Raw genomic sequence first — 27,144 nt, 5'->3', positions numbered from 1 at the left:
ACTTGTTAGATGCGGTGCTGCCCAATCCACAAATCCATGAATAAAGCCAACAGACCTTTACAGTGTACTGGGCTGAATTTTTGTTGTTAACAGGGACTTTTTTTGTGTTCTTCCTAATCGAGTCCAAAACTGACGCTAATGTTTCATCAGGGTGCAAGCATTTGATGAGCAACAACATCTTTCTAGCTATGCACAGACTCATTTCTTTTTGAAGTGCTGTCCGAAATGATATGTTATTTAAATCAGTAAAACGATCTGGGGACATCTAAAATAATAGTTTTCTCCTTTGGAAACTGACCGTCATAGAGTCTGAAAGTAAGGCTCTTCTCCGCTGTTAACAAGGAGCAAATCAGGTCCCTCTGGGGCGGAGCCGCACTTACCCCCCGCAGCCCTCAGGGTACCAGGCAACCAAAGCTCTGGAACGCCGGGGTGGAGGGCGCCCGTTCTGAGACCAACACAACTCCGGGAGCCACACCCCCCGGAAGAGCCTCGGCCTTGAGGACGTAGCGAGGAGCCAATGAGGGAACGGGACACGGCATTTCGAGGCGAGCGCAAGCGCCGGGGGCGGGACTTCCGGTCTCGTCCCCCCGCAAGTCCTCCAGCCTCAGGTTGGCTCCGTTTATCCCGTAAGGGTCCGGAGCGCGCGTCGGGGTCCGGGCGCCTGCTCGTGAAGCCGCGAGGGGAGGCGCCGTCCTCGGCGCACACAGTCGGGTCCCGGTGTCCGCTCCGCTCCGGCCCCGCTGCCGGCCCACCGAGTCCGATGGCGGCGGCCGCGCCCAGGGAGCCGCCGCAGGTAAGCGCTCGTCCCCCGGGCCCTCCCCGCCGTCCCCCCACCCAGACCCCGGAGGCCCGAGCGCGGGGCGCCGGCTCGCGGCCCTGCGGCCCAGGCCCCGGCGTCGGACGGGGCGGCGGCGGGGGGCGGGGGCCCCGTGTGCGAGCGCCGGCGTGCCGGCGTGAGGAGCGGGCTCCGGGCCGGGGGGCCGGCCGGGGCAGGGGCCGGAGGGGGTCTGCGCCGGCGGCGGGGAGCAGCACATCGCCCTTCTCTCTGTCGGGAGCACAGTGCGGCGCGGCCAGGGAGGCCCGCGCTGCCCGAGAAGCCCGGCCCTCCTGGCGCTGCTGAGGCGGTCTCCGCCCGGGGTCGATAGGCGTGGTCTGGCCGCGAGAGAGGAGAGCCCGCCGCGGGGGTGAGCGAGGAGGCCGGGCGCGCGGGAGGAGGGAATCGCGGTAGTCGGCGGTGGAGTCCGCGGACCGCTGCTCTGCGCGCGGTGGCTGTTGGCGAACCGGTGGACTCCCGGTCTGTGTTTTGAGAAGGGCCGCGGCAAGTGGTGCGTGTTGCAGGTGAGAAGAGAAAGGGGGCGGGGAGGGAGCGCCCCAGGGCTTTCGGTCCGTGGACCTTAAAAATGAAATAAAGACTGACGGTTATTTTACCCGCACAGATGGGTCTATGTGGCAACGGAAGACAAGTGCAATTTGGAACAAACAGGCTGAGTCAGAACAGTAGGCCAGTGGGGAGAGCACGAGAGGTAGTCTTGTTTCGGGGGAAAGAGGCGAAGTTGGGACGGCTGTTATAAACTACAGGTCCACTGGAGTAAACTGGGAGTTGTGGCTTCTCATTGGGTGGGGTGATGAGGAAATCCTGTCTTTTCGAGTCTGGGGTAGTGAAGTAGTGTCCCATGTAAGTTGAAGTCCATCTCTTTGGGTTGGGTCTGCAGTTGATCACTGTGGTAGTGTCTGAGAGTTCCTCCCAGTGCAACCTCCCGACTCCAACAATTTAGTGAGGTTTCCCATCATTAATTTTCACAAGTCCTAGCAGCTGAAGGGCTGGAAACTCCCATCAACCTGATGGAAGGTAGCAGGAAGTTGTGTATCCTTGGGGATGTCGTAACTTGTTTTGACATTGGTAAGCGACTTAGATGTTTCAGAGAAGTGTGAGTGATGGCGTCAAGTGGGCAGCTGGACAGGACGTTTTGGGAAACTGGGGGAAGGATGCATGATGGAGAGTTTGAAAAGTGATGGCTACTGTGTGGACCAGGGTGGAGATTTGGCTCACATTTAGGAAGGGAAGGCAGAGAATCATGGTAATAGGCTAGTAGGTCAGAGGGTCCTAGTAAAGTGCTGAGGAGTGGTTTTCTGGCTCAGCACGTGGTTGGGGTTACTGGACATTGCCAACACAGGTGAAGGGGAGAGAATGATCTGGCAGAAACATGGGCAAGCCCTCCATGGGATGATGGGACAAGAGATGGCTAGGACACCTAGGAGTAATTTTGCCAAGATGACAGTGAAGTTGGGGCTGCTCTTTATTCAGTGCTGTAGGCTTCACAGAATTTTGCGGTGAGTTTTTACGGTGCCTGAGGTGTTGCAGAGTCTTGCTGGTAGTTCAGGTCTGCACAAATGCAGTCATTTCTGCTTTGCTCTGCCTGGCAGGGGAGACCCTTAGGGCTGGGGTTTTCACAAAGGTTCAGTAGAGGATGATTGGTTCCCGATTGTGGCGGGACAGCGTGGGCAGCAGAGAAGTGGAAGAGGGTCTGTGAGTATCCGAAGCTGACCGTGCTTGTGAGTGTCTGTTACTGAAGGGAGGGTTACAGGCAGCTGAGGAGGGCTTCTCAGCAGCATTTGAGGCTTTCCCTGTTTTGGGATCCATGGGAGTACTGGGTGGAACTGGAACCTGTTTGAGTTTGTCAAACAGCCTGTGGATGTCACGTGACAAGTACGAGTGTGAGTCAAGGGAGGATCCTTTGTTGTGGGGCAGGAAGGTGTGGGAGTTCATCTGTGGGGTCTGAAGACGTGAGAGTGGTAGAGTCTACAGAATCCTGTACACGTGGAGGGGAAGTGTGAGCTAAGGGCCTCAGCGCCGTGGTACTGAAGACTTCCTGGTAAAGCAGGGCCTATAATTGGCTGTCTTGAGGGCACAACGTGGGAGACTCCATGGGAATACCGTGGCAGGGGGATGACCTTGCAGGCCAGACCCAGAGCTTAGAGTGCATCCATGTGTCCCCCTGCCTGTTGCTGCTGAGGACTGAACACAGTGACTGATGGGAAGGTGAGAGGAGCGTGGCATTAGAGGCCCCAGGACCTGGTATTTATTCTGAGGTGGGGAGTCTGGGGTGGATGTTGGGGGCTTGGATTGTGGGTTCTCAGAAAATGTTCATGGTTCCAACTTTTCCTTTCATGGTAGTGTGGTGTGACCTTTGAGGACATTGCCGTGTACTTCTCCTGGAAGGAGTGGAGGCTTCTTGATGAGGCTCAGAGACGGCTGTACCACCATGTGATGCTGGAGAACTTTACACTTATATCCTCACTGGGTAAGGCCCTCAGCCCCCACTTTGACCTGGACTAGACTCTGTACACCCGTGTCCCCCCTCTGCATTTTCCAGGGTAGGTGTGTCCTTCTCTCGTGTGGACTGTGGGCACTGCTTGCTTTCCCAGCTTTCTGGTTAGTTGCTTTTGTTGCTAGCTCTGAGTTGTTGGTGTGCCCTTCTCTCTGCCCTGCAGCTCCCAGTGCCCTCTGTGCTGAGCCCTGATCGGGTAAGATTGGAGGTCAGTGGTCATGCAGTGAGGCTGATGGATTGCACCTTGCTTGCCCTCTCCCTGGCTGGGTCCGTGTGTTCAGATCCGTGCCATTTCCCTGTCCCGGGTTTTGAACACTTCCTTTAGGTGCCATTTCTTTGTGCCTGCCCGTGTCTGAAATTGCAGGCACTGACATTTTTTTTTTTTAAGATTTTATTTATTTATTTAACAGAGACACAGTGAGAGAGGAAACACAAGCAGGGAGAATGGGAGAGGGAGAAGCAGGCTTCCCGCGGAGCAGGGAGCCCGATGCGGGGTTTGATCCCAGGACGGAAGGCAGCCTACTAACGACTGAGCCACCCCGGTACCATGGCATGTTTACTGCTTATGTGGACCATGGGTTACTTCTCGAGACTGTCCTGTGTGGTTATTTTAGTAGTGTTTACATCTCTTCTTCTACCTGCCTCCCTCCCATGAGCTGTGTTGAGGTATGATTGACCAATAAGATTATATTATTGAAATTACATGATAATTTGATATACATTATGAGTTTAGTGTAATTTCTTTTTAGATTTATTTATTAGAGAGAAAGAGTGAGAGTTTGTGTGCATGCATATGCAAGTGGAGAGGAGACGAAAGGAAGAGAGAAACCCAAGCTGACCCCGTGCTGAGAGCGGAGCCTGAAGCAGGGCCTCAGTATCACAACCCAAACATCACACTGAGGTGAAATCAAGAGTCGGGTGCTTAAACCACTGTGTCACCCAGGCACCCCTACCTTATAAAATTATTAACAAGGGGTGCCTGGGTGGCTCATTCATTAGGCGTCTGCCTTTGGCTCAGGCCATGATCCGAGGGTCCTGGGATCAAGCCCCACATCGGGCTCCCTGCTCAGCGGGAAGCCTGCTTCTCCCTCTCCCACTCCCCCTGCTTGTGTTCCCTCTCTTGCTGTCTCTTTCTCTGTCAAATAAATAATAAAATCTTAGAAAAAAAACATAAAATATAAAATTATTAACGTGAAGTTACAGCACATGATCACTTGACATAGTTATCCTTTTTGTTGGTGGAGGTTCAAAACCTTAATATCTACCCTCTTAGCAAATTGCAAGTCTAGAATACGATATTAACAACTGTAATCAACCTCCTGTACATTAGATTGTCAGAACTTACTCATCCTATATGTGAAAGTGAGTGTGTACCCCTAACCAACATCTTCCCATTTCCCTCAGTCCTGAGCTTCTGGCTTTCTACTCTCTGTATCTTTGAGTTTGATTTATATCTTTTTTAAGGAATACTCATGTAAGTGATACCATACAAAGTTTGTATTTTGCTGTGTGTCTGATTTGACTCTGCATAAGGTTTTCCAGGTTCGTCTGTGGGAAGTGGCAGTGTTGCCTTCTTTTTTTATGGCTGAATATTCCTGTACGTGTGTGTGTACTAATTGTTCTTTGTCTCTTTATTTATTCATTTGACACAATTTATTTTTTTATTTTGTTTTTTTACATAGACTCCATACCCAATGTGGGGCTTAAACTCACCACCCTGAGATCAAGAGTTCGATGCGCTACCAACTTAGCCAGTCAGGCGTCTCTTCTTTGTCATTTTATTTTATTTTTTTATTTTTTAAATATTTTTTTTAATTTATTTATTCAAGAAAGACAGAGGGAGAGAGAGAGGCAGAGGGAGAAGCAGGCTCCCAAGGAGCAGGGAGCCCAATGCGGGACTCAATCCCAGGACCCTGGGATCATGACCTGAGCTGAAGGCAGATGCTTAACCATCTGAGCCACCCAGGTGCCCCCTTTCTTTGTCATTTAAACACTCACACAACACCTACTGTTGTTTCTATATATTTGCTATTGTGAATAATACTGCAGTAGATATTCATGTTCAAATACTTTGTGGAGATACTGATTTTGTTTCCTTGGGATACATATCTAGAAATTGCAGTGGTGGACTATATGGTAGTTGTATTTTCAATTTTTGGTGGGTCTCCCTAATATTTTCCATAGTGACTTCCCTATTTACATTCCCAGCAGCAATATTCAAATGTTATTTTTCCTGCATATCCTAATCAACGTGTTACCTTTTGTCTTTTTGGTAATAGCCATTGTAACAGGTAGGAGGTGATATCTTGTGGTTACGGGTTTTTGTTTTGTTTTTTTAAGATTTTTATTTATTTATTTGAGAGAGAGAGCATGCGTGGGGAGGAGGGGCAGAGGGAGAGGGAGAAGCATATTTCCAGCTTAGCAGGGAACCTGACATGGGACTCGATCCCAGGACCCTGAGATCATGACCTGAGCCGAACATGGACGCTTAACCCACTGAGTCACCCAGCACCCGTGGTTTCGGTTTTAATTTCCCTGATGATTCGTGATTGTGACAACATGTTAGGCACTTGTACATCCTTTTCACTCTCTTGTGTGTTTCATTGGCCCTGGTGCAGCTTTTCAGTTTGGTATGGTAGTACTTGTAGGTTTTTGCTTTTGTTGTGTATGCTTTAGATGTCATATTCAAAAAATCATTGGCAGGAATAAGGTTAAGGATGCTTTTCCCTAGGGGCGCCTGGGTGGCTCACTTGGTAGAGCATGCAACTCTTGATCTCGGGGTTGTGAGTTCAAGCCCATGTTGGGTATACAGATTAATTAAAAAGAAAAATTAAAAAACTTTTTAATAGGGGTGCCTGGATGGCTCAGTCGTTAAGCGTCTGCCTTCTGCTCAGGTCATGATCCCAGGGTCCTGGGATCGAGCCCCACATTGGGATCCCTGCTCGGTGGGAGGCCTGCTTCTCCCTCTCCCCCTCCCCCTGCTAGTGTTCCCTCTCTCGCTGTCTCTCTCTCTGTCAAATAAATAAATAAAAGCTTAAAAAAAAAAAAGCCTTTCCCCTATGTTTTCGTAGGAGTTTTCGGGTTAAAGGTCGTATGTTTTAAGTATTGATTCAATTTCAACTTCAATTCCATGTGTGTTATAGGATGAGGACCAAGTTTCATTGTTTTTTCATTTGGATATTTAGATTTCACAGAAGTATTTTATTATTATTATTATTTAAAGATTTATTTACTTATTTGAGAGAGAGAGCAAGCAGTGAGGGGCTAAGGGAGAGGGAAAATGAATCCAAAGCAGACTCCGCACTGAGCGTGGAGTCCGATGCTGGCTCCATCTCAGAACTGTTAGTTCATGACCTGAGCTGAAACCAGGAGTCAGATGCTCAGCCGTCAAGCCACCCTGGCACCATTCACAACAGTATTTTAAACATTTAATTATTGGGTGGGGGGATGGGTTAGCCTGGTGATGGGTATTAAAGAGGGCACGTACTGCATGGAGCACTGGGTGTTATATCCAAACAATGAATCATGGAACACTACATCAAAAACTAATGATGTAATGTATGGTGATTAACATAACAATAAAAATGCTCTAGCAAAAAAAAAAAAGGTATATCATATAGAAAAGAAAAAAAACATTTAATTATTTATTTTAGAGAGACAGAGACAATGACGGGGAGGGGCCGAGGGAGTGGGAGATAGACAGTCCCAAGCAGGCTCTAGGCTGAAAGATGTGGAGATTTCTCTCATGACCCTGAGATCACTGTCTGAGCTGAAACCAGGAGTCAAAGCTCGACCAAATGTCACCCCTAGGCTCCCCATAGATTTCACAACATTATTAAAGAGATTATTCTTCCCTAGTGTAGATTTTTGGCATAATTGTCAAATATTAGTTGACTCTGTATATGAATGTTTACTTCTGGAGTTTTTATTCTGTTCCCTTGGACTGTTTTTAAGCCAGTACCCTATTATTTTGAATACTATAACTTTGTAATCTAGTTTGAAATCAGAAATACACTGCGTTCAGCTTTGATTTTCTTTCTTTTTTTTTTTTTTTTTAAGATTTTATTTGACAGCGAGAGAGGGAACACAAGCAGGGGGAGTGGAGAGGGAGAAGCAGGCTTCCCGCCAAGCAGGGAGCCCAATGTGGGGTCGATCCCAGGACCCTGAGATCATGACCTGAGCCAAAGGCAGACGCTTAACGACTGAGCCACCCAGGAGCCCCTTGATTTTCTTTCTGAAGATGGCTTTGGTTTTAGCCCTTGGTTGACTTGGTGGCAGTGGTGCCAGTGTCCCCTGTGGAGCTGGCAGCTGGAGTCTGTGCTGAGCAGGGACTGCGGTAGCACGTGCCCTCTGGCTGATGGAGGTAGCCCCAGCCCTTTTTCCTACCTGCCCCACAGTCTCTGCTACAGCAGGCTCCAGCCACTAGCAGCTGCCTGTGCCCTTGTTTATGTTCCACTGTGTACTACTGTCTTAATGGCACTGTTGAGGTCTCTGAGATAATGCCATTCATAGACAGCTGTTGAATTGATTTTTGTTGGGGTGAAGGATGGTATCTCCTATTCTCCCATCCTGCTGCCATCAGTCACATAGGATGTTTTTCTGTGTCTGAAGTGTCCTGATAGCTTTGGAACAGTTTGGTTGTCCAGGTGCCCTGTTTTCCTTCAGTATTTCTATCTTCCTGGTATCTTGTAGTTGTTCAGGAGGGCTTATAGGGAGGACTTCTCTGTGTGTCATAGCACGGACATGCTCCACACATGACCAGGTGGGCTCACAGGGGCCTATTTCTGGTGAATAGAAGCTGGGAAAGGTGTGATAGCAGACCTGTGTTCATATCATACCAGGCACCTTTGTTTCTTCCACCAGAGTTTGGTGTGATTGCTGATGGCCACACCCTGTCTCTGTCTTTCCTTCTTCACTGTTGACAATTTGTGAATTCTGGGTTCTATTCCATTGGTAATTCCATGATGTCCAATATAGGGGTAAACAGTGCTTCTCAGGCCTCCATATCTCACCTCTTACTCTCACTGCTCTTTCTTGCACTCCACCATTCACCCCCAAATGTTTTACCATGAGATATTCACATGTCTTTTTTTTTCTTAAGTTTTTAAAAAAGATTTTATGTATTTATTTGAGAGACAGGGAGTGAGCAAGGGGAATGGCAGAGAGAGAGAGGGAGAACCAGGTTCCCCTCTGAGCAGGGAGCCAGATAAGGGGCTCAATCCCAGGACCTTGGGATCATCACCTGAGCTGAAGGGAGATGCTTAACTAACTGACATACTCAGGCGCCCCATTCACATGTCCTTAAACTGACATTGAACAGCAGCAAATTTATGGGAATTGGATGTTCCTGCAGCCTTGTACTTAGACAAATACCACCAGCAGAATTGGTCCTACGCTAACTTGTGGGAAGAGAAGTAAGGTTTTGACCCTGGCTCTCCTTGTGTCATACCCTAGTTTTGTATTCTTCTGGCTAGTGTGCTCTCCATGATACTTTGACCTTAGGGACCCAGTAATGCACAGTGGCCACTCCTTCAACTGAATTCCATCTCCAGTGTCTGGAAAAGCATGCTATAAACTTGTGCCCAGGGAAGACAGATGATGTATGTGATGGGCTCACCCCCTCGCTATAGTCAACACAAATTTCACCAGCGCTTCTTTGCCTTCAGGTTGCTGCTGTGGAGCAGAGGATGAGGCACCCTTTGCCCAGAGCACTTCTGTAGGCGTATCACAGACCAGGACGCCCAAGGCAGCTCTGTCTTCCCGGAAGACCCACCCCTGTGAGATGTGTGGTCCCGTCTTGAGAGACATTTTCCACTTGGCTGCGCACCAGGGAAAAGAAAACAACCAGAAACTGTTGAGGTGTGGGGCCTGTGGGAAACGATTTTATTTCATTACTAACTTCAGAAAACATGAGACACAGCACATGGGGGAGAAACCCTTCAGAAGCCGTGTGGACAGGGCCTCTGTTGTGAAGAGCTGGGGATTCCATGGTTCAGGAAAGCCCCTTACCTGTGGAGAAGTTCAGAAGGACTTCCTGTCTGGCTCGGGGCATCGGCAGCAAGAGGCCACTGATACTGGGGAGAAGCCACACACGATCACCCAGCACAGGGCAACTTTACAAAGCAGAAAAAGTCATGACACCTGGGGAGAATGCAAGAACACCTTTGGTCCCAAACACACACATACTCAGGACCAGGGTGTCCACCTTGGAAGACAGTCCTTTGTGTGCAGTGAATGTGGGAAAACATTCAGGTACAAATCCTTATTTGCCATACACCAGAGATACCATATTGGAAAAAGACATTATGAGTTTGGCAAATATGGAAAATCACTTAGGCAAAGGTCAGCCCTGAATGAACATGGTAAGACTCACAGTGGATCCAGGCAATACATGTGCAGCAAATGTGGGAAATCCGTAGGCTGCAACTCTGTCCTCATTCATCCCCAGAGATGGCACAATGGAGTGAAGAGTTATGTTTGCAGTGGATGTGCAAAACCTTTTATCCATAGATCAATGTTGACTACTCATAGGGTTCGCCCTGGAGAAAGGTTTTATAAATGTCGTGGCTGCGCAAAATCTTTTCCCTCTATGTCTGCCCTCTGTTATCATCAGAGATCTCACACAGACTTAAGACCGTATGAGTGTAGTGATTGTGGGAAATCTTTTGCCACTAGTTCTATCCTTCGTGCTCACCAGAGGGTTCACACTGCAGAAAGGCCCTATGAGTGCAGTGAATGTGGCAAGTCCTTTGTCCGAAGGTATAGTCTCAAAGTACACATAAAGGTTCACTCAGGTGAAAGGCCTTATAAGTGTAACGAATGTGAGAAATCTTTTAAGTGGAAGTCAACATTGATTAAACACCAGAGAATTCACACAGGAGAAAGGCCTTATGAGTGCAGTGAATGTGGGAAGTCTTTTATCTATAGGACTCACCTCCATTATCATCACAGAATTCACTCTGGAGAAAGGCCCTATGAGTGCAGTGAATGTGGCAAGTCCTTTGTCCGAAGAAATATCCTCAAAGTACATGTAAAGGTTCACTCAGGTGAAAAGCCTTATAAGTGTAATGAATGTGGGAAGTCTTTGAAGTGTAAGTCAACATTGATTAAACACCAGAGAATTCACACAGGAGAAAGGCCTTATGAGTGCAGTGAATGTGGGAAATCTTTTGCCACTAGTTCTGTCCTTCATTCTCACCAAAGAGTTCACACTGGAGAAAGGCCCTATGAATGCAGTGAATGTGGGAAATCTTTTACCACGAGGACTGTCCTCCGTGATCACCAGAGAGTTCACACTGGAGAAAGGCCTTATGAATGCAGTGAATGTGGGAAATCTTTTACTGCTAATTCGGCCCTCCATTATCACCAGAGAGTTCACACTGGAGAGAGACCTTATGCGTGCAGTGAATGTGGCAAGTCCTTTGTCCGAAGAAATAGCCTGAGTGTGCACCTAAAGGTTCACTCAGGTGAAAAGCCTTACAAATGCAATGAATGTGGGAAATCATTGAAGTGTAAGTCAACATTCGTTGAACACCAGAGAATTCACACAGGGGACCGACCTCACAAGTGCCGTGATTGTGGGAAATCTTTTACGTCTAGATCTGCCCTTCGTTCTCACCAGAGAGTTCACACTGGAGAACGGCCTTATGAGTGCAGTGACTGTGGGAAGTCTTTTACCACTACTTCTCACCTTCGTTCTCACAAGAGAGTTCACAATAGTGAAAGGCCTTATGAATGCAGTGAATGTGGCAAGTCCTTTTCTCGAAGGAATAGTCTGAATGTACACGTCAAGGTTCACTCAGGTGAAAGGCCTTACAAATGTAACGTATGTGGAAAATCTTTGAACTATAAGTCAACGTTCATTCAACATCAGAGAATTCACACAGGAGAAAAGCCTTACCTGTGCAGTGAATGTGGGAAATCTTTTAGTTATAGCCGCGCCCTCCGGTATCATCGTCAAAGTCACCTTGCAGTAAGTCCTTATGATTGTAGTGATTGTGGGAAATCTTTTACTTGTAGTTCTTATCTCCGTGATCACCAGAGAGTTCACACTGGAGAAAGGCCTTATAAATGCAGTCACTGTGGGAAAACTTTCACTTCTCGTTCCCTCCTCCGTTCTCACCAGAGACTTCACACTGGAAAAAGGCCTTATGAGTGCAGTGAATGTGGCAAGTCCTTCTTCCAAAGAAATACCCTGAATGTACACATAAAGGTTCACTCAGGTGAAAAGCCTTATAAGTGTAATGAATGTGGGAAATTGTTGAAGTACAAGTCGACATTCATTCAACACCAGAGAATTCACACAGGAGAAAGGCCTTATGCTTGCAGTGAATGTGGGAAGTCTTTTTTCAGTTACGGTGCTCTCAGTTATCATCACAGAGTTCACACTGGAAAAAGACATTAGGAGTACTAGGGATGTGGAAAATCTTTCAGCTATTTTTCCAGTCTCATTCAAGATGAGAAAGTCCACAGTAAATAAAGTCTTTATGGTGGTAACATGAACTAAATGGTTCTGTTCACTGATGTTGATATGTTGACTTCCTGTCCTCTAATGCAATAGGAGTAGCAGGTGATGTCTTTGGGAGGTAATTGATATTAGAATGGATCATGTGTGTGAATTCCTAATGAATGGTTTTAATGTCTTCTTAGTATTCCGAGACAGCTTGCTTCCCCTATCAATCATGTGAGGACCCTTTGGGGAGATCTGTAAATCAGGAAGCTGGTCCTCACCAGACACAAAACCAGACTGTATGGGGAATGTTATGGGAAATATCCAGCCTCCAGAAGTGAGAAGTTTCTGTTGCTTACAAGCCTCCCAGTTTATCATATTTTTGGAGAGCAGCCTGAGCTAAGACCCACGTGAAGAATGTGGGTAATGTTTTGGGCAAAGACACCGTTTCATAAAAATTCAAATTCACCGTGGAGCATGACCACATGAGTGAGGTGAAGGACACCCGTCCTTCAGCCAGATATTTGTCTTCATTCCACACTTCAGGGTTCACACTGCAGAAAGACTTTAAAATGGTGGAGAAGGTGATCCTTCCTTCCTTAGCGTATTATGCTGAGGAGAACCTTATGAGGCAGCCACCTGCCTGAATTGAGTTTTGTTCACCTGCATGTCCACGGTGGAGTGACTTCCCATAAGTTCCAGCTATTTGGGAAAGTTTAGAAGTTGTATTGGGTGTTCTGATGTGTCTGAAGTGATTGCTGGAAGTCACTGCCAGATTCTGTGACAGAAATCATTTCACCTCTGCCACCTGGATGGTCCCAGTAATGAACATCTGTCACCACCCAGCTTAATGATGCTGACCACTTTGCTTTATCGTTTGCTGATGGAAGTTATGGGTACTGGGATCTCCTCATTGCCTTCTAAGTTAGTGCATGCATGTGACCCAATGTTGACCCTCCGTACCTCTTGAGTCCTGGATGGTGTTTTGCAGAGAAAGACTAAAGATTTTAGGGACGTTGTTAGTCTCCTGAGGATTGTGATAAATCTTTGCAGCTTCTAAGTCAGCAACACAGGAATTGGGTGCTATGTGCTGCTCTGGTTTGTGCATTACTCCCATCCAAGTACTAACCAGGCCCGACCCTGCTTAGCTTCCGAGATCAGACGAGATCGGGCGCGTTCAGGGTGGTATGGCCGTAGACTGGTTTGTGCATTACTAAATGCCTTTTTTGTTTAATTTTGTTTACCATTAGTCTTAGGTGTTAAATTCACTCTAAGGGGTGGTGTGAAATTAGAATTGAGCTCTGCCAGACATAGGAGTGAACAGAGTTCATTGCAACCCAAACTTACTGTGTCTCAGAGAGGATGATTGCAAATGAATAATACAGAGGTCAGTTCTGCTGTCCAGCTTGGGCTTTAATTTGCATTAAAACTCAAGACCTTTGTTATGGGCTGAATTCTGTACCTAACATTCATATGTTAAAGTTGTAACCCCCAGTCCCTCACAATGTGACTATAGTTAGACATAGCATCTTTAAAGAGACCATGAAGTTGAAACGGGTTATTGGGATGGACCCCTAGGCAGTATGACTGGCTTCATGATAAGAAGAGATGAGGGTACAGGCACACAGATGACCATGTGAAGACAGGGAATCCCCATATCTAAGCCAAGGACAGAGGCCTCAGAAGAAACTAACCCTGCTGACACCTTAGGTCTAATTTCTAGACTCCAGATTTGTGGGAAAATAAATTTCTCTTGTGTAATCACCCAGTGTGTGGTCCTGTGTAGTATCAGTTCTAGCTAATACAGCCTCCCAGGATCCATGTCTGGTTTTGTGGTCTGGATGCTAGCAAGTTTTGTGTGCTCAGAGGTCACCCTGAAGAGGGAGCAGTTGAGACCACTCCAGTGCTTGTGGAACAACAAGAATATTTTGCTCGTCCACAGCTGATAGCACAGGATGCCAGGCACTGTTGAGTGGAATCTCTACCCCAGATCCTTCAAAGGAGCCTTGTGACCTGATGTACCGTATTCACTTGTAACACCACAGAGGCAAGGGAACTGTAATTGGTAATCTAGATGATTGGGCCATTAGGGAGTAGAGGAGACATCAGCCACCTAGGTGGTGTGTACCTCTGAAAAAAGTGTATCCACGATGTTGTAGTGACTGGCTGGGCAGGATCACAGTGCACAGAAATTCTCCACTTTCAGACACCGGTATCCTGTGTGACAGAGGTCATTGTCATAAAATAATCCAAAAGTCTCTGAATTCTCCTATCCTCTGTGGTGCTAACATGTCATGGCTGTTGTGACAAGTGAAGGCAGGAAAAAGGTAAAGACAAGGGAAGAATTCATGCTCCAGGGATGTAGGTTTTGTGACCCTGCCCCGCTGGCATGCTTGTTGGCATCGTAAAGGACTATGGCGGACACCTGTTCTGAAACATTCTCCACCCAGGGTGTCTCCCAGGTACTCTCCAGCCTTAGGGCTAAAAAAGCAGATCTTTCTGGAGGTGGTTGTGCGGAGTCCTACACCTATTAATGGTTTCTCCTGAAGATCCGTTTCTGTTCTAAAGTCCTTGAATAAACATTTCTCCTCTAGGTGGACTTCTCAGCCTTTTTCGTTGGCCTGAAGGCTGGAGGTCGTTTTGCAAGTATGTCCCTTTCAGTCTACAGTACTGTTTTTTCTCTGGATGTGCACCACTATTGATCTCTGCATCCGTTTGGAGCATGTGGGTTATTTCCAGTGTTTCCCTTTCACAAACAAATCCCTCTCTATATTTTTATTATAATTCCTTATGCGGATAGAGGTTTCATTTCTCTTCTGTTAAAACTCAAAGTACAGTGGCTAAGTCACAGGTAGGTGAGTGTTTAACAGTTTCACGAAAGGGCCAAAGTAGGATCTGAGCTGTTCACTATTGCATTCCCACCAGCCATGTATGAGAGCTCCAACATCTTCATTCCCTGCCAGTACTTGAGAGGGTCAGTCTTCAGTGTCAGCCCTTTTATTTTTTAATTTTTTTATTTTGAAGATTTTATGTATTTGACAGAGAGAGACACAGCGAGAGAGGGAACAGAAGCAGGGGGAGTGGGAGAGGGAGAAGCAGGCTTCCCGCCAAGCAGGGAGCCCGATGGCAGGGCTTGATCCCAGGACTCTGGGATCATCACCTGATCCGAAGGCAGACACTTCACGACTGAGCACCCAATGTCTGCCCTTTTAATATGTGTGTAGTGTTATGTTGTAATTGCATTTCCTAGGGATTTCTGCCTTTCATCATTTTTTTCATGTGGTTATTTACCCCCTGTATGTCTTCTTTGGTACAATTTCTGTTTGTATCATCTGCCTATTTTCTTTGATGTGAGTTATGGCTAATTCCCTTTCAATTACAAATAAGACATGCATACAACAAAGATAAATGTTAGAATTTTTCTCATTCTTACATGCTATGACATTTTCTCTATGGATTCATGGTAATACTGGGAGGCTATTTCTTCATTATTTGTCCTGAGATTTTTTGTGTCCTGCACTATGTCATGCCCCAAAACACCTTACACATTTAAGTCTAGGGTGCATTCTTACCATTACATCATCATTTTCCTAAGTCCAGGCATTCAGAAAGACAAAAATCCATCCGTGGTCTGCAGTGTTTGCTGATTTCAGATTGTAAATTCTCCCAATGTGAGAGTAGATATGCTCAGAGAAGGGGTGAAAAACTGTACTTGGGTGTTTGGTAGGAAACTAAACCTTGGTGTGTGCAGACTTTACAAGGCTAGGCAGACAGCAGCTGTGGGGGCTGTGAGCTGCCTGGAGGTCTGCAGGAGCCTCACAGGCAGGAGACCTTAATCCTCACAGGCCAGAGGGGAGGGACGTCCCTGAACACCCTGATGGGTGACTGAAAATCTGGCTGGTCTCACCTTACAGTCACAGGGTCATCAGGCGCACCCACTGGGTAGTAGAGTTACTTCCTCTGATTGCGCACAGTACATTGGAAGAAATTCTCACTATGGAACGCCAGCCTCCAAGTGATTTAATTACTTCTCTTTCTGTAATGGTTGACTGCGGGTCCCCAGAGGAGTCTACATTCTGTGCATCTCAGCAGTAGCCTGGGCTGTTTCCAGACCTCAGATTTAGAGAAAGACCGCGGTGGGGGGTGGGGGGTGCATTGGGGCCACTTCCCGCCTCCCCCTGGACTGGAAGGGCTGGTGGGAGCCAGGTGGGGCCGAGTATCTCCCCAAATAGGGATCCAGGCAGTAAGTCTCCTGTAAGATCAGGAGTCCGTGTTGGTGCAGTTTTTGTTTGTTCCCTCCTTGTGGTGATTTTGAGCCTTTGTTTGACCTTTTCCTTTGACCTTGTGCCTGTTTTGATCCACTATCAGCCAACACGCCAAGTGGCACCCCCTCCACCCAAGGGTTTGTGTGTCAGATCCTTTGCATTTGCAGGCTGGCAGATGAAGCAGGAAGGTTTCCTGCTTCAACCTGCAACTGCCACCTGGGCTCTGCATCTCTCGGCTAGTCCTGCACCGTCAGCTTAGTGGCTGCAGCAGGGGACCATCTCACCTGTAGTGCATTAGTTCTCAGACTTTAGAAGTCTGGCCCTGACCTTTGCCAGCTGTGCAAGAGAGTGGGTAGAGGGGGAAACAGCCAGTATAAAAATCTTTAAGACTGCCCTTAATGCATGGGCTGTAAAGTCAATGCCTTAAAACAAAATTTTTCATTCCCTATGGTTTTATTAAAAAAGAAAAAGAAAAAGAGGAGCGCCTGGGTGGCTCAGTCGGTTAAGCGTCTGCCTTCAGCTCAGGTCATGATTCCAGGGTCCTGGGTTGGAGCCCCATGTTGGGCTCCCAGCTCAGCGGGGAGTCTGCTTCTCCCTCTCCCTCTGCCTGCCGCTCTGCCTGCTTGTGCTCTCTGTCAAATAAATAAATTAAAATAAAATCTTTTTTTTTTTTTTTTTTTTTTTTTAAAAAGGACAGGAGACCAGGAGGAATTCAGCCTCCTTTCTAAGGAAGAGGTTATTGAGGCCGGGTGCTTTAGAATGGGAACCTGCAGAGGCCTTTTCCTCTGCAGGTGCAGGTGTGAACGAGGTCGCATCTTAGGAGGTCAGCCTGAAAGGGGCTGAGCATGGGGAGATCAGGGTGGGGGGTGTCCTGGGGACCTCGGTACCAGGCCGGAGAGCAGGGCTGGCACAGGGGTAGAGGAGACACATGGAGGGAGTCAGCACCCTGGGTAGAAGATTTAGGAAGGACCCTCTGGAGCCTAAGTTCCCACCACTGATCCTTAAGGCAGTGCCCTGCCCAGAGCTCTGGTCATCCTTGCTCCTCAGCGACACAGCACAGTCCACAGGTGAGTCCTCCATTCCTGCTGCGTGCACCGTCATGACTCCTCAGGCGCCCTCAGGTGGCAGTATGGTGTAGAAGTCTGGACTACACTCCGATGATTAGGTTGTCGATTATTTTAAGGGAAAAAAACCTCAGGAGCAGGTTGGTCCACAAATTATGACTTTGTTGTACTGTTGGGGCACAGGGGTGCAAGAGCACCTAACCTGAGGGTCCCAAACAGACTAGGTTTGGCTGCTCCCTAGTGAGAAAATCCAAAGGCAGAGGAAGAGGTGTTGGTGAAACAGGGAAGGAATTTCTCTCAGCGAGGCCAATGCAGAGACCCTGGACTAACCTTTCAAAGACTGACTCCAAAGTGACAAAAGTAATTCCAGGTTTATAGAAGGAAAATATCGGCCAAAGGTGGGTGGGTACATGCAGGTAGGCAGTGAAAGTCAAATAGATCATTGTCCCGGAGTCAGTCATGGGTGGGGACTTGCTGGCTCAGGGCAATCCTTAGTGCTGGAGGGGGTAGTTTTGGTTCCCATCGGGGGATGCCTTGCCAGCGGGTCTTCCATCTGAGTCGAGAGACAAGCTGGTAAGAACCCAGCTAGAAAGTTTGAAGTCAAAATGGGGGCAGCCAAGGTTTTTCAGTCCCATGAAAAACTGTATATATGGGTGAAACCACCTTGGGCCCTTGGGCCAACCTAGTAATCTTAAGGTTAAAGAAGCATCTTTAGCCCACATGGTTGATTAACATTTCTCAGTTTAGCTGTAGATCATGCATTCTCTCCCAGTTAGTGCTGAGCACTTCTGCATGCCACAAAACAGAACGGACCCCTTGCACAACCTCCCAGCACTGCGATAACATCTATAGCTAGCACCATTGAGTGTGCATGTGGTCAAGAAGTGCTAAGGACTGTTTTTCTCCCTTTCCTGCTTAGCTGCCCTAAACTCCTTTAAAAACGCCTGGGCGAGGCAGAATCCTTGGAGTTGGCCTTTGTACAAGAGTCCACTTTTCCCCACGTGGCCAGCCTCCTCACTAAAGCTCATTTTGCTTTCCAGTCACTTGTCTCTTGAGTATTGGCTTTGGAGGGATGTGCAGCCGACCTTGGGTTTTGGTCACACAGGAACATATTTGAGCACAGAGCCCTGTACACACACAGCAATCCATCCATGTGCCAAAGCAATTCTAAAAGGGTACCATACTGCAAATATTGTTTCACTGCATGAGGCAGAGTTGATCTGAAACGTTGGGGTGCAGGAGCACACGGTCAAGAAATTCTTGAGATGTCTTCGGTGCAAAAAAGGTGGTTTTATTAAATCGCGGGGGACAGGACCCACCGTCAGAGCTGCGCTGGTCTTATGACGGGTGGGTCGTCGTATATTCCGTCTGGGGTAGCCTCAGTCTCTAAGGGTTTTGGTAGCAAGGTTTCCAGGACCTGGAGGCGTAGCCGTTGTCAGGTCAAGGTCATTTAACACTGTCTACTAAAACCTTAGTCATGAGACCCTTCAGATGTGTGTCAGTGGGCTATTTGTCTCGAGAATGATTGCTAACCATCGGGGGCGGGGGGGTGAGTAGAAGTAAAGGAAGTTTCCAAAAAGGTTTCCATATGTTGAAGAAAACTTACAGGATCCTGGCGTTCTGGCTAAGGTCAAGCTAAGGTTGTCTGTTTCCCTTAGGAAAGTACTAACATTGAGGGAGTGGAGTTCCTGGAAGGTCACCCTGCCTGTCCCAGGTACTTGTCAATGGGGTGTCCGTTGTAAGGAACTTTAAATTTTTTTCTTCTCCTTTGTTCTCCACATCAGAGTGATTAGTGGCTTTTCATTTTCTGTGTTCATGAAGGAGTAGTAATCTGTTAATAAACAGAAAACCCGACATACTAGATGTTCCTTTTTTAATGAAGGAAATGAATGTGTTCGGATCAATTCTGCTGCCTAGGTTATGAAATCCTGCAGCTGTAGAGCAGATTTGTGTGAATCGGAAGAGTATCAGTTGCCCTGTCCACAGGAACCACAGCAAGCAGATGCAATGTTTTACTCTGTGTCTGTTCTCACCTGGAGGCTTCTTAAAACATTCTACGGCTACCCCCAAAGTCCCTGCACCAGTAGGTCTGTCTTGTGGGCTGAGAATGAGCATTTCTAATGAGCACCTCTAATGAGGTGAAGCTGATGGAGAGGTCAGTGCAGAGATGAAACTGTGAAAACAGGTTTTTTTAGGAAAGGCCAGGCTGCCTCCCTCCAGATGCCAGTAGAGGGGGGCTGTACACCTGCAGACTGTGATGAGCAGCAGAGTGAAATGTTCTAATGGACACCTGCTGAGTGTCACTGTGGCGGGCCAAACAGACTAAGCCTTAAAGGGCTGGAGTCCCAGGGTCTCCACTGTGGAAGACTCTACACAAAGCCACCCTCCACCTGCTTTTTTTTGCTTCCAACTCTAAATCAACAAGCAGGACATTAGACTCAGGAGGCTCCAATGCCCTACCATCTACATAGGCAAACTGATACCTAACCTCCAACAAATTCTTTTAAATGTCTCAAGGGTAAGAAATGGAACCAAAGAATCACAAACAGCGATTCACCCAATCACAAACAGCTACCTAGGCTTTCCCAAATAAGGCAATTCCTTAAGCTATAGCCAATCATATAACTTCTTTGCTTTGCTTCTGTTTTTTGCTTCTTTTTACAAAAGCTTTGCCCTAGTTTGGTTTAGTGCTGCCTGACTGGATATGTGTTTGCTGAAATAAACTCTTCAAAACTTAAATGTAGCTCACTTTGTCCTTAACAGAACTAATTAAAACTGGCAGGATTCATCTTTGCTCTTATTAAGGAAAGCTTCCTTACTGCCCAGTGTAATATTCCATCCGATCTCCTCTTTTCACAAGAATCACCTCTCCTTGTACCATTGTTCCTGCTACAATCTAACATGCGTTATAACTTAACATTTCTGCTTTTGGGTTTCCTGTGTTTTCCTGAACCTAAAAAACACCACATGAATTCAGGACTGCTTGTCTTGTGCCTGTATTTCTCCCATGCATCTACCAAAGTTCCTGAAAACCCTGAAAGTGCTCAATGCACATTTGGTAGAACAGTGAATAAACATGACATTTTCAGCTTCCCTGTCATTTTAACTCTGTGGGTACCCTAAGTGTCCTCTTTTAAGTCTCTCTAAAGTAGTGTGAAAATGGGAAGAGAGAACTCATTGAAAATGGATTAAGGAAGAGCACAGGGTACATGCTGGTAGGATGTACAAAATCAGCAGTAGGAAGGAAGATAATTTTTATTTTGGGGGCGGGGGGGCTACTTTGCCAGGAGGATTTTAATTTCCTGCTTTTAACAAAAGAAAGGATGATCTCTCCTTTCCCTGGCAAGGACACATTAACCTTAGCATGCAGCCAATGAAACACTTGTCACAACCTCAAACTCTTGTTCTTCAATGACCTTTGATTGAAAGCCACCCTCCCTCTTGGGGCGCCTGGGTGGCTGCCTTTGGCTCAAGTCATGATCTCTGGGTCCTGGCATCGAGCCCGTGTTGGGCTTCCTGCTCAGTGGGAAGTCTGCTTCTCTCTCTCCCTCTGCCACCCCCCCGCTCATTCTCTCTCTCTCTCTCTCTCTCAAACAAAATCTTAAAAAAAAAGCCACCCTCCCCAATCTCCCTCTAAGTCCTAATAAAAGCTAACTTTTGCTTTTTCTCTTCAGACTTGCTTGTGGTTTGCCATAGTATGCTTATCCAGAGCTGAAATTCCTGTTATTCCTGAATAAACTCAGTTTGCTTGTAAAAAACTGGATATTTATCTTTTTTTTTTTTAAGATTTTATTTATCTATTTGAGAGAGCGAGAGAGCACATGAGAGGGGGGAGGGTCAGAGGGAGAAGCAGACTCCCCGCTGAGCAGGGAGCCCGATGGAGGACTTGATCCCAGGAGTTCAGGATCATGACCTGAGCCGAAGGCAGTCGCTTAACCAACTGAGCCACCCAGGCACCCTGGATATTTATCTTTAAGATTGACAGTAGCATTGCTTGATGTTATCAGGAGTGAAAAAATCAGATTTGGGAAATAAAGGCATCACAATGTCCAGGCACATTGGTCTAGCACAGTAACATGCTCTGTTTGAGTCCATCTTTTCTCAGACTTCTTAAGCCTTCTCCTAAAAGTTCTCTGAGGTCATAACTTTTTTAACCTTACTGATGTGTAGTGAGATGGAATATGGGTTTCCCCATAGCTATTTCTGCCACTGTCTTTATTTACTTATTTTTTAAAGATGTATTTATTTATTTGACACAGAGAGAGACAGCGAGAGAGGGAACACAAGCAGGGGGAGTGGGAGAGGGAGAAGCAGACGTCCTGCTGAGCAGGGAGCCCGACGTGGGGCCTGATCCCAGGACCCTGGGATCATGACCTGAGCCGAAGCCAGACAAAGGTAGACGCTTAATGACTGAGCCACCCAGGCGCCCCTCTACCACTATCTTTAAATAGCTGAAATGTGCATTTCACCACTGTTTTTCTGAGATAGTTTCAATTCCTAAAGCAACAGTACCGCCAGTGCCTGAAGAAAGAAGAATCACTTCCCAGCAAGGAGATGAGTTCACTGGGTTCAAATTCTCCCTTTGCACACATGCTCCATCTGAAAATGGCAACATGTTTTCAGTGTATCAGAGACAGCAAAAGTGGGGCGCCTGGGTGGGTCAGTCAGTTAAGTGTCTGCCTTCGGTTCACATCATGATCCTAGGGTCCTGGGATCAAGCCCCACATCAGCTCCCATCAGGCTCCTATTAAAAGCTTCTCTCTCTCCCTCTGCTGCTCCCCCTGCTTGTGTGCTCATGCTCTCTCTTTCTCTGTTTCAAATAAATAAATAAAATCTTAAAAAAAAACCAGCATCAGTTATGCTCCTCTGTGTTTGAGATGATGTCAGTGTCCTAAAAGGAATTGAGTACATCTGAGAATATGGAGTAAGAATTATATGGATAAAAGTGTTCCTTCATAGATGGGACACAATCACTATACGGGCAACAGAGGTTTAGTGTGGAACCAGAAGCTGACCGTGTCACTGTCCACGTAATTCAGGGTGGCCTACCATCCCTCATCCTTCTTCCCTGTCACGGACTTGTATGGGGTATGAAAGAGGAAACCACAGGCCCCAAATGGAGTCACTTCGCTAGGCCATGTCACCAAACCAGGGCATAATACCTAAGTTCATTGCACTTTCAACCTCCCCAGAAATTTAGTTTCCCCTGGTGTCAGGTAATCTATCACATGGATGGGCCCTTTCCATTCTCTCTAGAAAGTTGAAGGATTCTCCTAATGATGTAGTTTTGGAATGTTGGTAAGGTCCAGAGCTGTCAGCCAAAAAAGAATTCTTGAGATGTCTTTGGTGCAAAAAGGTGATTTTATTAAAGCACGGAGACAGGACTGGGGGGCAGAAAGAGCTGCCTTACAAGGATGAGGGGTGACTGATTATATACTTGGGAGTTGGGGTTAAGGAAAAAGGGATGTCTTCAAAAGAATTTTTGTATGCTAACGAGGGCCTACAAGATACTGGAGGCCTTGCCATTGTCCAGTTAAGGTTGTTCTTCCCTCTAGTAAAGCATTAATATTAAGACAGTTGGGAGTTTCCTGGAGGAATGTTATATTCTGCCTATCGTAAGTCCTTGTCAGTGGGCCACCCAGGCACCCCTCCCTCATCAGTTTTAATAATGTGTTCATGCATCCAGGTAAAACCTAAAGTTCAGCAGCCTATCCAGCTTGGGGGAAACTATGGACACAAGTTAGAGCCGCAGAGCCCTTGGGTCCCATTAGGAGCCAGCCATCTAAATCTGAGCCTCCCTGAACTGCTATCAGGGTAGCAAGGGCTATTTGGTTATAGAGGGCCGCCTTCTGATTGTGGGTGATTGCATGGTAAGCTTAGGTAAACATGGTCACAGGCGCCTGGGTGGCTCAGTTGGTTGAGCGACTGCCTTCAGCTCAGGTCATGAACCCAGAGTCCTAGGACCGAGTCCCGCATCGGGCTCCCTGCTTGGCAGGGAGTCTGCTTCTCCCTCTGACCCTCTCCCTTCTCGTGCTCTTTCTCTCTCTCTCTCATTCTCGCTCTCTCAAAGAAATAAATAAAATCTTAAAAAAAAAAAAAAGGATGGTCACTGTATGCTTGGTGAAAGCCTCTACTTGCAATTTTACATAAACAGAGGTGGCTTCTAGGATAAATATGGCTTAGGGATAAAACTATCTTGGGATGCCTGGGTGGCTCAGTCAGTTAATAGCTGCGTTCAGCTCAGGTCATGATCTCAGGGTCCTGAGACTGAGCCCCACATCAAGCTTTCTGCTCAGCGGGGAGTCTGCTTCTCCCTCTCCCTCTGTTGCTCCCCCTGCTTGAGCTCTCTCGCTCACCCTCTCTCTCCCAAATAAATAAATAAAATCTTAAAAAAAAAAAAGCCATCAAGAAGCCTTCTTTTTTGAGGTCTAGCCTTAATAATATCCTAATTACAAGGAATCACTGGCAAGTGGGAGAAGACTTGTCTCAAGAGGTAAGGGCATCCCCAAGTGCATCATCCAATCCAATCATAGGGAAAGTGGAGTCATCCATTATCTCTACAAGTCCATAGTTAACCCCATGGAGTGGGGTGCACTCCAACTTTTAAGGAGAAATTGCATCATTCCAGCCACATGGAATTGGTCAAGACGAGAGCTGAGTTACAAATTTCTTGGGGGACTCAATCCCATTTTTCAGCTGTTCAAATAATCATATGCCCATGGGGTCCTGTTATTATCCCCACAGAATAACAAGAAAGAAGATTGCCTATCATGAGCTACTGTGGCAATTTCTCTGAAGTCGACCTCAAGTTGTCTAACTCACGTAAACATTCAAAAACAAGAACTACGATTTAACATCCACAAAGGTGGGTCACTGAAACATAACTTTTCTGTATAATAACCCTCATTTTTAATCAAAGATAGCCAAATCAGGACTAATTTGTTTGTAAAACAAGTCCAGTTTTAACAAACCTGGCCTAATCATTTACATAAACACAGCAAGAATAGTGATTGATTATAGATCATATAATTAAAATCTGCTTTGCTGGAACTTTTTGTAAGGAATCTCTAGGTTGAACTCTTTTTTTTTTTTTTTAAGATTTTTATTTATTTATTTGAGAGAGAGAGAATGAGATACAGCACGAGAGGGAAGAGGGTCAGAGGGAGAAGCAGACTCCCCGCCGAGCAGGGAGCCCAGTGATGTGGGACTGGAGCCCGATGATGTGGGACTCGATCCCGGGACTCCAGGATCATGGCCTGAGCCGAAGGCCGTCACTTAACCGACTGAGCCACCCAGGCGCCCTAGGTTGAACTCTTAATAGACACTAGGCCAGAAGCCAAGCAAATACTTGCCATCAGACATGCTTGCAGTACCTGTAGATTTGGGCAAATTCCTTTTCACGAGATCCCCAGTATATCCTGAGGTTCCTGCACCTGCCAGGAAGTGACATTCTTTACTCGCCTGATAAGGCTGCTGGGAACTCTGTAAGGAAGGTAACAGGCCAACAGTTCCAAGGGGCTTTCTGGCTCCAGGTTTCATAAAGTCAACCTTAGTTCCTTAAAGCTGTTTGGTCATATCTGAGTCTATACATGCCTCTCTCAAATATGGCATTCCAGTCAAAGCCTTGGTAAAATAACCAATGTTTCCAATGGTGTCCTGTTACAAGGAGAATGGATTGTTATTGAACTTATGCAAATGACTCTGATTGCCATGGAAGAAAGAATACTGAGACGTTTTGAATTTCAGAGGGTTCAGGTAGAGAGAAAAGTTAAATGCTTCAATTTGTTCACAAAGGAATAGTCACATTTCTGTAAGTCATAGATATCTTAAGAGAAAGTTTCCTTAATCTGGAAGAGCAAACAACCAACAATGTTTCAAGCAAGAGTCACGAAACTAAAATCATTTTTCCCAATTCACTTAGTCCCACATTACTATTCTTGTTCCGTTTGAATGCAGCTTTAGTTAGTTCTGGAAGTTCTTACCCTTTTTAGTTTTGATCTTAAAGATATTGAATACCTGTATTTGTCCTAAAAGTCCTTGAATCTCCTTGAAGATGAAACATATTTCATAAGAGAATAAGAACTATAAATGACAAAAACCCTCAAAAATGGACATGGTTAAAATTCTGATGAGAGGTTACAATATAACTGACAAAGAAATCCAGTTATATAACACTTCAATAATCAGAATATCAAGTGATGATGACCTTATATCAGAAGGTAACATACGGGGCGCGTGGGTGGCTCAGTCGTTAAGCGTCTGCCTTCAGCTCAGGTCATGATCTCAGGGTCCTGGGATCGAGTCCCACATCTGAGCTCCTTGCTGGGCAGGAAGCCTGCTTCCCTCCCTCTCCCACTTAACAAGCCTAATTAGTCAAAGAGACTTGTTTACAATTCAAATCTTGGGAAGTTTGTCTTAAAAACCTCAGAAAGTTTTAAAGCACATGCCTAAATAGGATTACAGATCATTAAAAACTTAAAACTTATTTATTTAACCAAGGTGACAATAAGAGATTCCAAAGGCAAAATGCAGGGTTATATAGTTAGCAAAACTTAGCTCCTTTAACATTTGATAAGTTTTAACTAAGCTATCAAAGACCTAATAAAGACAAACAAAGAAACTGGTTTTCAAGGCAGACAAAAGAGAAAAAAACTTTGTTTACATTTTTTTTTTATCAAGTGCAAACCAACAATTCAAGAAAACTTTTGTCTTTTGAACAGAGAGAAAAGCAGAATTTCAGTCTTATGACAGCGTACTTTTGAAATCCATTTTAGGGACGACTGGGTAGCTCAGTTGGTTAAGCATCTGCCTTCAGCTCAGGTCAGGTCATAATTCTGGGGTCTTGGGATCGCATCCCGCATGGCGGGGTGGGGCGGGGGGGGGGTCCCTGCTCAGCAGGGAGTCTGCGTCTCCTTCTCCCTCTATGCTCACTCTCTCTCAAAAAAAAATAATCTTTTTTTAAAAAGATTTTATTTATTTGTTTGACAGAGAGAGCGAGCACAAGCAGGAGGAGTGGCAGGTGGAGAGGGAGAAGCAGACCCACCGCTGAGCAGGGAGCCCCATGCAGGACTTGATCCCAAAACCCTGGGATCATGACCTGAGCGGAAGGCAGACACTTAACCAACTGAGCCACCCAGGTGCCCTAAATCTTTTTAAAAAAACTAAAATTCATTTTATTTCTTAGTCCCTCCTGATCACACATAAAATTCCTTTCCAAAGATTTGCCTTCACAAACTTTCTACAACTTTCCTTTGCATCTAGATTTTTGTCCCAAGCCACTTATTTTCAAACCACAAGTCTCATTTAGGACAAAATTACCTTCTTTTACCTTCAACAAAAATGTGTTCCCATTTCTTATTTCTTTCTTACATGTCTCCTACTTTTCTACATCCAGAGTTGCTTCCCTTATTTCCATCAGTCTTAATTACATTTAGCAGAATTTTAACTTAGAAACCTTAGTGTCCAGTGAAGACTAAGCAGTAACCAAGTGTAAACTATCACACCAGAACTTTTTTTAGATGGCAGACTTAGCATTTAAGCACAAAGCATGTTTATCAACAGACCCAAATATCCTTAGTTTTTCTGCAGTAACTTAAAAACACAAACCTGTGTTCAGTAATCAATGCTTTAGCACTCCATTCTCTTTGGAAAAGACCTAGATGTCCAATGGATTCAATCCAAATTATAATCCAAGCAAAACAAGACTTTTTGAAAGCTATCTTATTTACTCATGAAAGCTTTGAGACAGACAAAATGAACCATTTTAGGGCACAACTCTAAAGACATGTCTATTTAATTAAACCAAACTCAAATTAGTTTAAATACCAAATTATATTCCACCTGGATCCTCCTTTTTTTTTTTCAAGAATGTTTTTTTGGGCGCCTGGGTGGCTCAGCTGGTGAGGCGACTGCCTTCGGCTCGGGTCATGGTCCTGGAGTCCCGCGATCGAGTCCCGCGTCGCATCGGGCTCCCTGCTCGGCGGGGAGTCTGCTTCTCCCTCTGACCCTCCCCCCTCTCATGTGCTCTCTCTCTCATT

At 46.2% G+C, this 27,144-nt stretch overlaps 1 protein-coding gene across 7 annotated transcripts; it reads left to right on the top strand.

Annotated features, from left to right (window-relative positions):
• The first annotated feature begins 561 nt into the window (after positions 1–561).
• On the top strand, positions 562–27,144 carry LOC114200916 (uncharacterized). 7 transcript variants are annotated; one of them, XR_003607545.2, is made up of 5 exons: positions 677–793; positions 3,176–3,302; positions 8,996–11,301; positions 23,852–23,972; positions 26,974–27,144. XR_003607545.2 is itself a non-coding variant. In XM_028093268.2 (4 exons), the coding sequence occupies exons 1-4, from the start codon at positions 761–763 to the stop codon at positions 23,879–23,881; spliced, it is 2,496 nt and encodes an 831-aa protein (XP_027949069.1). In that variant the 5' UTR covers positions 677–760; the 3' UTR covers positions 23,882–24,140. The 7 variants fall into 7 exon arrangements, 6 of the variants coding, with proteins under 6 accessions (XP_027949067.1, XP_027949069.1, XP_087883112.1 ...); XM_028093268.2 differs by lacking the exon at positions 26,974–27,144 and having other exon boundaries at positions 23,852–24,140; XM_088026986.1 differs by lacking the exons at positions 677–793; positions 23,852–23,972; positions 26,974–27,144 and adding exons at positions 976–1,338; positions 1,437–3,076 and having other exon boundaries at positions 8,996–11,836.

This window comes from Eumetopias jubatus, unplaced genomic scaffold (genome assembly GCF_037043125.1).
Source record: "Eumetopias jubatus isolate StellerSeaLion01/CBP00866 unplaced genomic scaffold, mEumJub1_p1.0 scaffold_10, whole genome shotgun sequence".
Classification (NCBI taxonomy): domain Eukaryota; kingdom Metazoa; phylum Chordata; class Mammalia; order Carnivora; family Otariidae; genus Eumetopias; species Eumetopias jubatus.
This window is presented reverse-complemented; position numbering and strand designations above follow the sequence as displayed.